The sequence below is a fragment of the Oncorhynchus clarkii genome, chromosome 2 (genome assembly GCF_045791955.1).
Source record: "Oncorhynchus clarkii lewisi isolate Uvic-CL-2024 chromosome 2, UVic_Ocla_1.0, whole genome shotgun sequence".
Taxonomy (NCBI): domain Eukaryota; kingdom Metazoa; phylum Chordata; class Actinopteri; order Salmoniformes; family Salmonidae; genus Oncorhynchus; species Oncorhynchus clarkii.
The window spans coordinates 47,123,533-47,139,151 of NC_092148.1; the positions used below are offsets into that span (position 1 = coordinate 47,123,533).

At 39.8% G+C, this 15,619-nt stretch overlaps 2 protein-coding genes across 4 annotated transcripts in view; one reads left to right on the plus strand and one right to left on the minus strand.

Moving 5' to 3' along the window:
* Positions 1-13,271, plus strand: part of LOC139368557 (potassium inwardly rectifying channel subfamily J member 11, like) — a 25,445-nt gene extending 12,174 nt beyond the window's left edge. Inside the window, exons 1-6 of one of the 3 annotated variants that reach the window (XM_071107580.1) lie at positions 3,340-3,436; positions 4,119-4,310; positions 4,636-4,875; positions 5,103-5,372; positions 7,695-7,902; positions 12,173-13,271. In XM_071107580.1, the coding sequence (XP_070963681.1) occupies positions 4,149-4,310; positions 4,636-4,875; positions 5,103-5,372; positions 7,695-7,902; positions 12,173-12,624 (1,332 nt within the window). In that variant the 5' untranslated portion in view covers positions 3,340-3,436; positions 4,119-4,148 and the 3' untranslated portion in view covers positions 12,625-13,271. Of the gene's footprint in view, positions 1-3,339; positions 3,437-3,766; positions 3,844-4,118; positions 4,311-4,635; positions 4,876-5,102; positions 5,373-7,694; positions 7,903-12,172 lie in introns of those variants that run through there. The other 2 variants (XM_071107596.1, XM_071107587.1) reach the window with 2 other exon arrangements.
* Positions 13,272-13,276: 5 nt separating this feature from the next.
* LOC139368574 (CD59 molecule (CD59 blood group) b) lies at positions 13,277-15,537 on the minus strand. The gene is made up of 3 exons (XM_071107608.1): positions 15,062-15,537; positions 14,665-14,766; positions 13,277-14,456 (listed from the first exon to the last, which is right to left on the minus strand). The coding sequence occupies exons 1-3, from the start codon at positions 15,207-15,209 to the stop codon at positions 14,257-14,259; spliced, it is 450 nt and encodes a 149-aa protein (XP_070963709.1). The 5' UTR covers positions 15,210-15,537; the 3' UTR covers positions 13,277-14,256.
* Between the last annotated feature and the right edge of the window lie 82 nt (positions 15,538-15,619).

Below are 15,619 nucleotides of genomic sequence, written 5' to 3' on the forward strand. Positions count from 1 at the left end.
GCTTTGATATGTGCTGAAAGAAGGACAGTGCACAGTCTAGCCATACTCCCAAGTACTTGTATGAGGTGACTACCTTAAGCTCTAACCCCTCAGAGGATAGTAATAACAGGGGAGGGGCCAGCTAAGACTGCATCATTTGCATATAAATTAATGAGAGTTTCCTACTGCCTGAGCTATGTTGTTGATGTAAATTGATAAGAGCGTGGGGCCTAGGATTGAGCCTTGGGGTACTCCCTTGGTGACAGGCAGTGGTTGAGAAAGCAGATTTTCTGACTTTATACACTGCACACTTTGAGAGAGGTAGTTAGCAAAACAGGCCAAAGATCCCTCAGAGACACCAATACTCCTTATTGTAAGAGACCATATTTGTTGCACCCGTGAGTAAGAATGCCCACAGAATACGGTAATGTACTGTATTTTAGGAATTCTACAAAACTTGTCCTGAAACTCTACAGCAACCTACTGGCAACTAGCTGCCAGTAATTTACTGTAATACAGAATACAGTACCATACCACATTTTGGAGTGCCAAAAACCTCTTGAACACTAGTGTGTGCATGGTATTGTTGTTTCTCACTCATTAACATATTCTGAGGCATGTCTTGTAAGAGGTTATATTTGTTGCATCCGTTAGTGAGATTGCTTTATGAACTTAAGTGATATGTGGTAGTGGTTCCCTAACATTTACATTTACAGTTGAAGTTTGAAGTTTACATACACCTCAGCCAAATACATTTAAACTCAGTTTTTCACAATTCCTGACATTTAATCCTAGTAAAAATTCCCTGTCTTAGGTCAGTTAGGATCACCACTTTATTTTAACAATGTGAAATTTCAGAATAATAGAAGAGAGTGATTTATTTCAGCTTTTATTACTTTCATCACATTCCCAGTGGGTCAGAAGTTTACATACACTCACTCACACTTAGTATTTGGTAGCATTGCATAACTTGTGTCAAACGTTTTGGGTAGCCTTCCACAAGCTTCCCACAATACGTTGGGTAAATTTTGGCCCATTCCTCTTGACAGAGCTGGTGTAAGTCTGCTGGAGTCAGGTTTGTAGGCCTCCTTACTCGCACACGCTTTTTCAGTTCTACCCACACATTTTCTATAAGATTGAGGTCAGGGCTTTGTGATGGCCACTCCAATACATTGACTTTGTTGTCCTTAAGCCATTTTGCCACAACTTCGGAAGTATGGTTGGAGTCATTGTCCATTTGGAAGACCCATTTGCGACCAAGTTTTAACTTCCTGACGGATGTCATGAGATGTTGCTTCAATATATTCACATAATTGTCCTTCCTCATCATGCCATCTATTTAGTGAAGTGCACCAGTCTCTCCTGCAGCAAAGCACCCCCCACAACATGATGCTGCCACACCCGTGCTTCACGGTTGGGATGGTGTTCTTCGGCTTACAAGCCTCCCCCTTTTCCCTCCAAACATAATGATGGTCATTATGGTCAAACAGTTCTATTTTTGTTTCATCAGACCAGAGGACATTTCTCCAAGAAATATGATATTTTTTCCCCATGTGCAGTTGCAAACCGTAGTCTGGCTTTTTTATGGCGGTTGTGGAGCAGTGGCTACTTTCTTGCTGAGCGGCCTATCAGGTTATGTCGATATAGGACTCGTTTTACTGTGGATATAGATACTTTTGTACCTGTTTCCTCCAGCATCTTCACAAGGTCCTTTGCTGTTGTTCTGGGATTGATTTGCACTTTTCGCACCAAAGTACATTCATCTCTAGGAGACAGAATGCGTCTCCTTCCAGAGCTGTATGACGGCTGTGCGGTCCCATGGTGTTTATACTTGCGTACTATTGTTTGTACAGATGAACGTGGTACCTTCAGGCGTTTGGATATTGCTCCCAAGGATGAACCAGACTTGCGGAGGTCTACAATTTATTTTCTGAAGTCTTGACTGATTTCTGTTGATTTTCCCATGATGTAAAGCAAAGAGGCACTGCGTTTGAAGGTAGGCCTTGAAATACATCCACAGGTACACCTCCAATTGTCTCAAATTATGTTAATTAGCCTATCAGAAGCTTCTAAAGCCATTACATAATTTTCTGGAATTTGCCAAGCTGTTTAAAGGCACTGTCAACTTAGTGTATGCACACTTCTGACCCACTGGAATTGTGATAGAGTAAATTATAAGTGAAATAGTCTGTCTGCAAACAATTGTTGGAAAAATGACTTGTGTCATGCACAAAGTAGATGTCCTAAACGACTTGCAAAAACTATAGTTTGTTAACAAGAAATTTGTGGAAAAACGAGTTTTAATGACTCCAACATAAGTGTATGTAATCTTCTGACTTCAACTTTAAATAGAGAACAGATCAAACATTTAATGGTTGAGTGGCTAGCCATGTCCTTTTTTATCTGTTTTGCAGTGTAGTGAAGTCAATTTAGAAGTCTTTGTTAGGTGATATGTGGTAGTAGTTTCCTATTAGATCAGAGTGGTAAGCGGGTCTTAAACCTTTTCATGTCCATTTGATCTGTTTTGCCCTGTAATCACCAGAGGTGCAAGTGATATAAAACACCTAGTATTCCTTAATATGATATAATATGCAAATGTCTACAGCCAGCCTGCTTGCTCTAATCCCTTGTAATTACAGTAAAATACTGTAGAAATAATTTTCTTACAGTTTAATAGTAACTTTTACTCTTTTGTACTGTTTCATTGCTCTGGCATCAAGTTACAATGAATATCTCAGTATTGTATTGACACTATCCAGTGATAGTCAGAGGTATATCATAAGGATATATTGTTGTAATTACAATTATTTTGTAATACACTGGACAATTGATCACAGTAAAATATGTGGTACTGTAAAATTGATTACCGTAAAATGTATTACAGTAGCTGTACTGTCAAATAAATTACAGTAACTTACTGGCCAACTGCTGTCAGTAAATTACTGTACATTTTACAGGAAATGTTTTACAATGAAATGTACAGACTGTGTGATAAAGTTCCAGTTCCCCATAGACACAGATAGGTTCAGCAAATACTATGCCATTCCATTCAATCCCAATCTTAATACAAAGTACAAAACGGACTATTAGCAGTTTCTGCGTTTCTTTTCTTGTGTTAAGAGTTAAGACACACTTTTCTATCAATGAAGTATGAAGACATTTCTTTACAGAAAGGAAAAAGCTAAAGAAATCGCTAATTGTTTACAAAAATTTACTTGTAAATAATTGTTCATAAAATGTTGCTTTCAATTTCCTTGAATCACAATATCCAATCAATTAATTTAACCTCAACCTGCAAACTGCATTAAATGCATTGGGGTCAGTGGTCCACTCAAGTTACATTTGACATTCTGCAACAGCGCCAGTACAATGGACTGGGGACATACGTAGCTCTAAAATCATCTGGGTTATTTTGTTCAATTTATTTTCCAAAAGACTCACTGCCACTTATATCGAGGTAAGATATGTGCTTATCATATTGTGAAACCATAGGTGTGAAACTCAGTGAATGTAATAATTACAAATGCTACATTCTCATCATCGTCACCACCCTGACTACAGATGTTTACGTCGGCCGCACGAGCCAGAAATCTTGTGCACCTGCTTCTTGTACAGTGCACGCGACTAGATGACATGTGTTGTTAATATTATACACTCGCTTGGCGACTAAATTGTTCAAATTCTAGCTTTTTATATAAGCTTGCTAGTAAGCAAGTCTTTCAAAAATAGATGCTTCGTTGTTCGTTCCATTTGCATTCATGGCTGAAGTGGCTAAACTAGCTAGCTGGCTAGACTAGCTAGCTAGCATAGCCTGATAAATAATATTATGGCGAATGTCGTTTAATTGTTCAGCTACCTTCAAAGGTACATCTGCATTTGCATATCCAATGACTGCGATAAACCTATGCTAGTGTAGACTATTTTGAAACGTTATAAGCTTAAAAATGAATGACTCATGTCATGACTACATATTATGTCATGACTACTGTATGTAATGATTTGGCATCAGGATGCTGTCTTTGCATTAATTGGCCCTAATAGATATCCATCTGGAAAAATGTTTCAGTTGATATATGATGTATTCAATTGACATATTTTGTTTTCACAGATTTTAATCAAATAAAATGTGCTCTTTCCAGTGAAATACATAATTTTTCCTCACCAACAATATGCTGGCCCGGAAGGGCCCACTACTACCGGATGGATTCTTTCTGACCCGACTGGCAGAGAATGCCAAGCAGCCCAACCAGTTCAAAACCAATTCCCAACGGGCCAGGTTTATAACCAAGAATGGATCCTGTAATGTGGCCCACAAGAACATTCGCGAGCAGGTCAGAAACATTTTGAAAATGTCTACTTTTCTTGGCCAAAAATCAAGTGTAGCTAATCTAGGATCAGGCCCCCCCGTCCATGTAATCTTATTCGTTGTGATCTAAAAGGCAAAACTGATCCTTAATGAGCACAACTATTCTGAGACGCTTGACACATATGGATCCCAGATCTCCATTCCACTACAATACTAACCATCTCTAGAATGCAGGCGGAGGAAGCTGGCAGTTGAACATCATCTAACAAACCCTGTTTGATTTACATTTGATTAACAGTGGAGTTGTACTTGTAATATGGATACTTATTTTCATCTCTTGGCCACCATAGGGCAGATTCCTTCAGGATGTCTTCACGACTATGGTGGACCTAAAATGGCATTACTCCCTCCTCATCTTCACCTCGGCCTTCCTCTGCTCATGGATGCTCTTTGCCATGATGTGGTGGCTCATGGCCTTTGCCCACGGTGACTTGGAACCCCGTGACCCAAACGGGGAGCCCGGGCCCGTGCCCTGTGTCACTGCCATTAACTCCTTTACCTCTGCCTTCCTCTTCTCCATCGAAGTGCAGGTAAGCATCCACTTACCAAACCTTTTGACATTGGTTTTGTAAAACATTGTTGCAGATAGTTTTGTACAAACATATCAAACTACACTTAATGGGACCGTTAGAAAAATGTGATAATTTGCTTTTGTCTCACATTAATTAAATTGTCTTTGCTGGTGCACTGTACAATACAGTATAGTGTACACAGTATGTAGTCATTATCTGATTTTACATGTCCATCTGTCCTCCAGGTGACGATAGGTTTCGGGGGGCGAATGGTGACAGAGGAGTGTCCGCTGGCCATCATGGTGCTGATCGTCCAGAACATTCTCGGGCTGATTGTCAATGCTGTGATGCTTGGCTGTATCTTCATGAAGACTGCTCAGGCTAACAGGCGAGCAGAGACCCTCATCTTCTCCCGGAACGCAGTGATCGCACCACGCCAAGGCCGGCCCACGTTCATGTTCCGCTTGGGTGACCTGCGGAAGAGCATGATCATCTCGGCCACTATTCAACTCCAGGTTATGCTCAGGGCCCAGTTTTTCAAAAGTTATCTGGATTTTGCCTATCGGATAGGATTAAATGCATAGAAACAGAATGAATAGAACAAAGTCCCCATTCAAGTCATCCATTCTATTCATATGCATTTAATCCTATCTGATACTGGGCCCAGGATATACAGTAATTGGTAGGGCTGGGAATTGCCAGGGACCTCAAGATACGATATTATCACGACACTTAGGTGCTGATATGATGTGTATTGTGATTCTCACAATTGTGCCTTCAGAAAGTATTCACACACCTTGACTTTTTCGACATTTTGATGTGTTACAGCCTGAATTTAAAATGGATTACATTTAGATTTCTTGTGTCTGGCATACACACAATACCCCATAATGTCAAAGTGGAATTATATTTTGAGAAATGTTTACAAATTAAGACAAAATGTAAAGCTGAAATGTCTTGAGTCAATAAGTATTCAACCCCTTTGTTATGGCAAGCCTAGATAAGTTCAGGAGTAAAAACAAGTCACATAATAAGTTGCATGATCTCTCTGTGTGCAATAATAGTGTTTAACATGAGTTTTGAAAGACTACCTCATCTCTGTACCCCACACTTAAAATGATCTGTAAGGTCCCTCAGTTGAGCAGTGAATTTCAAACACAAATTCAACCACAAAGACCAGGGAGGTTTTCCAATGCCTCGCAAAGAAGGGCACCTATTTGTAGATGGGTAAAACATTAAATATCCCTTTGAGCATGCTGATGCTATTAATTACACTTTGGATGGGATACAAAGCTTTATGTTTGGGGCACATCCAACACATCACTGAGTACCAATCTTAATATTTTCAAGCATGGTGCTGGCTGCATCATGTTATAGGTATGCTTGTTATCGGCAAGGACTACAGAGTTTTTTGGGGATTGAAAGAAATAGAATAGAGCTAAGCACAGGCAAAATCCTAGAGGCAAACCTGGTTCAGTCTTCTTTCCAAAAGACGCTGGGAAACAAATTCACCTTTCAGCAGGACAATAACCTAAAACACAAGGCCAAATATAGACTGGAGTTGCTTACCAAGATGACATTGAATGTTCCTAAATGGCCTCGTTACAGTTTTGACTTAAATTGGCATGAAAATCTATGGTAAGACTTGAAAATGGCTGTCTAGCAATGATCAACAACCAACTTGACAGAGCTTGAAGAATTTAATAAATAATAATGTGCAAATATTGTACACTCCAGGTGTGTAAAGCTCTTAAGAGACTTAACCAGATAGACTCACTGCTGTAATCACTGTCAAACAGGGGGTTGAATACTTATCTAATGAAGATATATTAGTGTTATATTTTTCATGCATTTTTGACATATGTTAGAACTTTTCTTACACTTTGACAATAGAGTATTTTGTGTAGATCATTGACAAAAAATATATAATTAAATCAGTTTTAATCCCACTGTACCACAAATAAACGTTGCGTTTCAATATTGATATTATTGTGATTCGATGTTCCAAACATTGCTCACCATATGTCTGCCGCAGATGGACAAGAGAGCCATGAGAAAACGAGTTTATCAGTCATGGAAATAAGTACTGAAAACAAATGGGCTTCCCATTTAAAAAGAAGATGGAGAACAATCTTTGAAGGGACATTTTTTTGTTTTGGTGTAGGTATAGCCAACTAGCGCAACAATAATACTGCGATATTGTCAAACCGATACGATATATCGTCAAAAATAATATTTGACCCTGCTGGTCATCTATGAACGTTTAAACATCTTGAAGAACAATCTGGCCTTAAATGGCCATGTACTCTTATAATCTCCACCCGGCACAGCCAGAAGAGGACTGGCCACCCCTCAGAGCATAGTTCCTTTCTCGGTTTCATCCTAGGTTCTGGCCTTTCTAGGGAGTTTTTCTAGTCACTGTGCTTTTACATCTGCATTGCTTGCTGTTTGGGGTTTTAGGCTGGGTTTCTGTACAGCACTTTGTGACATATTCTGATGTAAGAAGGGCTTTATAAATACATTTGATTGATTGATTGATTCCGATATGTAACTATAATTTTTTCCCCCGATCGCTAGTAATTGGGACCATCAGCGTAAATGTGAGGTGCTAGTTTTGGGTTCAAATGCAGTATATTCACACTGTTATTACTGTGCAATAACCTCTTTAATCACAAAATGTATGGTTATGAAAGTATTTACAATAAGTGCTCAGTTAGGTAGCTGATTATGGTTTTAACAGATGACCGATATCATGTGAAACCATTGACGGTTCTTGAGCTGTAGTGAGTGATGAGGAGCTCTCTAATATGTCCCCTCTCTCTGTCTGCCGGTGGCAGGTGATCCGCCGGACGGTCACCACTGAGGGTGAGGTGATCCCTGTCTGCCAGCTGGATATCCAGGTGGAGAATCCCCTTAGGAGCAACGGCATCTTCCTGGTGTCCCCTCTCATCATTAGTCACACCATAGAACGTGGCAGCCCACTCTATGAGGTCTCCGCCCACTCCCTGGCCACAGAGGACATGGAGATCATTGTGATTCTTGAAGGTAGGATGGGAGATGATGATGTGTTGTTCATAGGGATGGAACGATTCACCGATACGCATCGGTCCCCGGTTCAAATATTTAAGAGCTAGTGCATCGGGAGCCCAAACCGATTCAACTGCAGCATGAATCGGACAGAAAATCGTTTCAAACGTTATGAACTGCCGGTTCACTAATGTTTATTACTCAGAAAATAACCCTAATCTTTAGTGACTGAATTGATGCGTCCTCTCCTTCAGTAGCCTGTCAAACTATTCAGAACACAGAGCGCAGCTGCTCGGGCCAAGGAAAGCCTATTATTGATCTAAAATGTGTATATCTGTGCAGCACCTTCAGCATTCAATTGCATGTGAAATGGCTTTTGTAATGTCAAATCATTGTTGGGTGATGTTACCAAATGCACTGTAGAAAAATGTTTTTTACCGGCAGAGTTGTGTAGACTGGAGTGGACACAACTCACATCTTGCTTATTGCACATCTTACCGCTGATTTGGGCTTTTCGATTGCCATGTTCACTATAACTAATTGTTTTGGTAGTTTTGTGTTAACCCATTACATTCGTGGGAATTGGCCTACAGTGCATTCAGAAGGAATTCAGACCCCTTCCATTTTTCCACATTTTGTTACATTACAGAATAATTCTAAAATGGATTAAATTAATTATATACACACAATAATGACAAAGCGAAAACAGGTTTTGACAAACATTTGCTAATTTATTACAAATAAAAACAGAAATACCTTATTTACATAAGTATTCAGACCCTTTGCTATGAGACTTGAAATTGAGCTCAGGTGCGTCCTGTTTCCATTGATCATCCTTGATGTTTCTACAACTTGATTGTCCATAGATCTCCGAGACAGGAATGTGTCGAGGCACAGATCTGGGGAAGGGTACCCCAAAAAATGTCTGCAGCGTTGAAGGTCCCCAAGAACACAGTGGCCTCCATCATACTTAAAAGGAAGAAGTTTGGAACCACCAAGACTCTTCCCAGAGCTGGCCACCCAGCCAAACTGAGCAATCGGGGGAGAAGGGACATAGTCAGGGAGGTGACCAAGAACCCAATGGTCACTCTGACAGAGCTCCAGAGTTCCTCTGTGGAGATGGGAGAAACTTCCAGAAGGACAACTATCTCTACAGCACTCTATCAACCAGGCCTTTATGGTAGAGTGGCCAGACGGAAGCCACTCCTCGGTAAAAGGCACATGACAGCCCACTTAGAGTTTGTCAAAGGGCACCTAAAGGATTCTTAGACCATGAGAACCAAGATTGAACTCATTGGCCTGAAAATGCCAAGTGTCACGTCTGGAGGAAACCAGGCACCGCTCATCACCTGGCCAATACCATCCCTACGGTGAAGCATGGTGGTAGCAGCATCATGCTGTGGGGATGTTTTTCAGCGGCAGGGACTGGGATCAAGGGAAAGATGAGCATAGCAAAGTACAGACAGATCCTTGATGAAAACCTGCTCCAGAGCGCTCAGGACCTCAGACTGGGGCGAAGGTTCACCTTCCAACAGGACAACGACCCTAATCACACAGCCAAGACAACGCAGAAGTGGCTTCGGGAGAAGTCTCTGAATGTCCTTGAGTGGCCCAGCTTGAACCCGATCGAACATCTCTGGAGAGGCCTGAAAATAGCTATGCAGTGATGCTCCCCATCCAACCTGACAGAGCTTGAGAGGATCTGCAGAGAAGAATGCGAGAAACTCCCCAAGTACAGGTGTGCCAAGCTTGTAGTGTCATACCCAAAAAGACACGAGGCTGTAATCGCTGCCAAAAGGGTCTTCAATAAAGTACTGAGTAAAGGGTCTGAATAATTATGTAAAAAAAAAAATAAAAAACTGTTTTTGTATTGTCATGATGAGTTATTGTGTGTAGATTTAATTTAATCAATTTTAGAATGAGACTGATGTCACAAAATGTGGAAAAAGTCAAGGGGTCTGAATACTTTCCGAATGCACTGTATATGGACAGAGCTAAATTGAAATGTTTCTTACAGAATAAATATGAAAAGCATATTGCAAAACCACGGTAGCAATTGAAAGGGAACAGTTTGGAGATGATGGGGAAATTATTAGATCAAAATTGAGGACACAACCTGACACGACTGAATCCAAACATTACATTCAGTAACACGATAAGAATATTCCTGGGAAATGTGGGGTAGGTGCAACATAAGACAAACAAATGACAAGGGTTTGCGTGCGAGGACTCACTGGTGTGTCCAAGTGACCACACACTTCTCCAAAGTGTGCATGGCTCCTTAGTAATTTTAATGCACTTTTATGACTCAAAGAAGAGTCTTCAACTATAACCACGATTCCATCCACAGTTGTTATGCGTGTAAAGTCATACCCTATAAATAAAAAAATATGAAAGCTGTGATGGAAACATGTAGTTTCGGTACAATTTTATAAATGCCGACAGATCATTTGTACATTCGCCATGGTGGGGATCTTTTTGTGTCGGTAAAATTCATTATGCGAGAAATGATGGTGGAAATGCCATTATTTGCAAATATTGATGTAATAACCATCATGACTTGGAGTCACTCGATGACATGGTGTGAGGTCCTCCCACTACGACTCTGGAAACCATGCAGTCTATTAGGCTACAGATTAAGTAAGTAGTGATTGCAAGAGGCGTCACTACAGTCCCTGGTTCGAATCCAGACTGTATCACATCCAGCCGTGATTGGGAGTCCCATAGGGCAGAGCACAATTGGCCCAGTGTCGTCCAGGCCATCATTGTAAATAAGAATTTGTTCTTAACTGACCCGCCTAGTTAAATAAAGGTTACACACACACACCACTGACCAAAAATGTATTTTGTTGGCATTTACATAAGAGCCCATTACCAGTAAACCATAATCAAATCCTATTTCTTTCACTTACTTGCTGTGCTGTTTCGTTGTTAATTTGTAAAGTCGTTTCATTCTCAACCAAGATTTCTATGGAACGTCATTTGGGTCTTTGTGTGTCAAAAAAGATACACGTCAAATAACACTATTTGACGTGTCAAATAATACAACATAATCTGTTTCAGTAGCTATAGTTAGCTAGCTAACTATATAGCTAGGTGTCATTATTTATAAGACAGTTCTGATTTGATTAATGGTGGTCGCTAGCCACAATAAGGATTAGCTACAATAGTGGACTTTGCTGTTAGCCTTCAAAATAAAAGTATGGCATAATTCTACTATTTGTATTAATTTGCATCACAGTCAATGACATACTTTTATTTTGAAGGCTAACCGCAAAGTCCACTATTGTGCCTAATCCTCATTGTGGACCTCAGAGTGAAGGAAAATCAGCCAACAAGTGCTCAGCATATGTGGGAATTCCTTCAAGACTGTTGGAAAAGCATTCCAGGTGAAGCTGGTTTAGAGACTTCCAAGAGTGTGCAAAGCTGTCATCAAGGCAAAGGGTGGCTACTTTAAAGAATCTCAAATATAAAATATATTTGGATTTAACACTTTTTTTAGTTACTACATGATTCCATAAGTGTTATTACATAGTTTTGATGTCTTCTTTAATTAGAATAATTTGAATGATAAACTGTCTTTTTAGGCCTTATCAATAGCCCAGTGAATTTAATTTTGCTTATTGATTATGTTTGGCATGTCCATGTCCAGACTGCAATTTACAGTAGGTTTTGCTTCTATATCAGTGTGAATGCTTTAGCCTATGTTTAACAATGTATTTCCATATTGAAGCAATGCAATGAGAACAATTGGGGACTACAAACATGTTCAACATATTTAGAAAATATGGGGCAAACTAGGCTATAACGGACTAACATAATTAGAGTTTATGACTACGTAATACATAAGACTGTAAATACACAACTTGAAGCAACCACATATTTAGCCATGGAGCACGTTCTGAGTGAGGGGTCAAGCCTCGACACACACACAACTTGTTTATTCATCAAAACCCAGCCCTTTTGCGCCCATAATTCCGGTTGTGAAAATAACGAAAATATTCCTGATGCCAGCACTAACATTTACCATTGTGTTAGGTTTGTTAAAATAGAGCCTACAGCCTTGAAGTGATAGTTCACTCCAAAATCAAAGTTTGTCAGATTTTTTCAGACCTCAAGTGGTCTACGGTAGCCCTTCAAATTATAGTTTTTTTTGTATACTCTTTAATGTCTACAATATCACAAACAAATAAATTAATTTTGAATTTCATTCTAAGTAATCAACCATTTGTGGTATTCTGATTCGTCAAAAACAAATTACTGATTTATTGTCTTTGTGGATTGACAGGTGTGGTGGAGACCACAGGTATCACCATGCAGGCGCGTACTTCCTACACCCCCGAGGAGATTCTGTGGGGCCGGCGTTTCGTTTCCATCATGACAGAGGAGGATGGCCGCTACTCAGTGGACTACTCGAAGTTCGGGAACACGGTCCCTGTGCGCATGCCCGCCCTCAGCGCCAAGGAGCTGGACCAGATACGAGGAGTGCAGGAGGGGGACGTGCCTGAAGGCCAGCTACAGGGCTGGGGATTGGTCAGGGCTGGCAGGGGAGGGTTCCGAAGAGGGGGACGGACTTGTGATAGCAGCTCAGCCTCCCGGCCCTGGTATGCAGCACAGCCAGAGAAAGAGGAGCATGTGAAAGCAAAGGAGAAGAATGGGCAGAAGAAAACAGTTCAGCTGGAAGAGATTGGTCGAAAGATTGAGGTGGAAGGTCTGGGAGACTTTAGTGACAGAGAATAGTAAAATTGATGCCAGAAAATAAGGTTCATGTATTGATATAATGCTCTAGTGAAATGATTACCTTTGTTTTCATTTTTATTTGTGTAAATAGTTGTGTTGACTTAGGACTTTATTCAGTCCACACCACGGAAGTTTAGTTTTACAGCTGATTGAAATTTAAAGATAATGTTCCTGCTTAAGCGGAGACTGCATTCATGGTAAACGTTGAATATGTTGGCTCAATCAGAAATTACCTTTACATTTATATTGTGGGATCTGTAACGCCTCAGCTTTACAGATTGAATAGAGCCCTTAGTCAACAGTATTGTCATTGTTATTTTACCTTAACATAAATGAAGTTAAATTGTAAGAAAGCACAAAGTGTAGACTCAAGTAGCTTATTATAATGGAGAGGGTTCCCAGAATCCTTTTTAGATCCCACTGTATCCCACATAATGCCACGGGATGTTTTTAATATATGTATTTATTTGTATTTATTGATAACCAATTTTTTGATGTGAACATTAAATTATATTCCAAATGTTATGCAAACAACTAGTGTAATTTAATTTTGGGCACATTATTGGCTGGTCAACCATTCGCAGTGTTCCGGTGCATAGCAACTTTCCCTACCCACATCCGTCCCGGCAAACTCATAAAATAACAAATTGAAACAATTCCAGAAAAAATAAACTGTTTAAATAGTTAAATAATTAAAAGCTGCACTTGGCCGTACTTTCAAAAGTGTGTCTTAAATTGCAGTGTGTTGATGGAGAATCCAATACTATTGTTGTTTTTTGTTGTTGTTGCTAGCTAGTAAGCTAGCTGCTAGTTTAACATTGTTTTAAGGAAGCTCAACAGTCCATTTATGGCAGCTACAGGCTACTGTGGATAACCTCCTTGATATTATAAACAGGGTTAGAAAGAAATGGGAAACAGTCTCTTTCAAATACCGGTAGGTCATTTTATTGGTTTGGGTGAGTCTTCTAAAAGTGAGAATAAAACTGATTGACAATTTTCACAACCTTTAACATGGTTTTAAATGTTATTGAAACATATTTCTTATCACAACTTAAAACACTGGGGAAATATATTTTCAGCTTACATTTTTTCCCGTCTTGACTTGGGTGAGTAGGTGCCTAGGTGGGTGAATAGACTACTAGCATATCCCATCCCATCTGTGCAGCCTATCTTCACGACTAGTCTGCGTTCCTAGTGAAATGGATTAATCATCATGGTATAATGAGGCTGTAGTAAGTGTACATAAAGTGGGAGGAAACCCTCCTGCAGACAACAGTATGGATATCATGTACAATGTTCCCGGTTATTCATTATTGGATGAACGAGGTTGTCTTAGCCTGATGCTTCTAAAGCGAATGGCCTAACCCAAATATGCACATAACTGTCAAGTATCAATTTACAACAACCAAAATCAATAAACATGTAGATTTCTATTTTGAGTGTTCCTCTAGGTTAGTTCACTGAAAAAAAAAGCATTCGAGAAAACAGGAAAGACTGCAGCTAAGTCGGACATTGTTCATCCACAATTTAAACAACACATGTAACTATCAACAACAACATAAAATCATATTACTGACTGCAATCTCCAGCTCCATTGAGGGCTCTGCGTCAGCTGTGCATGGCAGTTGGAGCTCACAGTGAGGACCACCAGAAGACCAATAGTGACCCCATCAAAGCGAAAACTGGCCCTCTCGTGGCAATAGTGGTACTACTATTACACTGGTTGCTGCTGCAACACCGGTACGTGAACCCGGAGACGGCAGGGAACATCTGGGAAAGTCGAGAATTGTCACAGTCTGTGTATCTGATACACTGTCGAATTGTCTTCCCACCTATAAAGAATAAAACTGTTACTCAATTACAATCAAATGCCTTAGACCTCAAATAGGAATATACAAAATGTTTCAGCCAACGTCCTAGATATGGTGTAATCAGATTTAAATGTACATTTTACCCAGCTAAAAGCCTATAGCAAACTTATATTTACATGACATTTTAGTCATATAAGACACTCTTATCCAAAGTTACTTAATAACACACCTCTTTCACTCAGAGATAAACAGGAATCTTCATAAGTGCAGTCTTGAACATTTTCGCAGCGCCCTGTGTAATCGGAGCACTTGAAGCAACGAAGTGCACAGCCTAAAAATATATATTTTTTAATGAGTAGGTTATTTGAAGTCAGAGATATTTTTCAAACATCAACTTATAAATGTAGTTTGCATCACTCTGAGAGTACAATTGGCTCCGAGGCAACAAAACGTTTTCGGTGATCTTAAGAATTAACCTACAAACTGCAATTGTTTTCATGCAACATATTAAACATATCACAAACATATCATATATAACATGTCAGAAAATGAAGCTATTCGTGATATAGCACTCGTCAAACCTCATACAGCAATTTAAAAGCGCACTACAGCCAAAGTGCACTTACCCAAATCGAGTATCCCAAAACAGACCACCAAGCAAAGTCCAAGGGAGCGCTTCATTTTTGCTGCCTTGTAATGTCCCCTAAATATAAGACCGTATTCTTTAGGAAAATGTAAAATCTGCAGACAAACTAGATCAAACACATGAATCATCAAGCTGTATCCTTCTTGTAGCAGTCAGTATGTAAAGTCTTAACCATTCCCAGATACCCTTCAAGAATACAAAGGGACCTACTCTATTGATTAGCGTTATGCCTCCTCCAAGTTCAGCATGAAATGACCGGCAGCAGTCAGGCTGATCTATCTAATATGAAGACTTCTTTGTCCAGTACAAAGGCTCTCTGTCAAACACAGCTCCTCCCCAGTCCCCAGAGGAACTGTTCAATTGTGTCTTACTGGTTTTGGCAATCTTTCTATGGATAACATTTCAACAAAACGTGCACCCAGAATACAAATATAATTGTATGTGCATTTTATTAAATGTCATATTAAGATGTATTTTACTTTCCTTACTCTAGTTTTCAGGCCAACCTATGAAAGGGTACCCTAGGTCACTGTGCTGT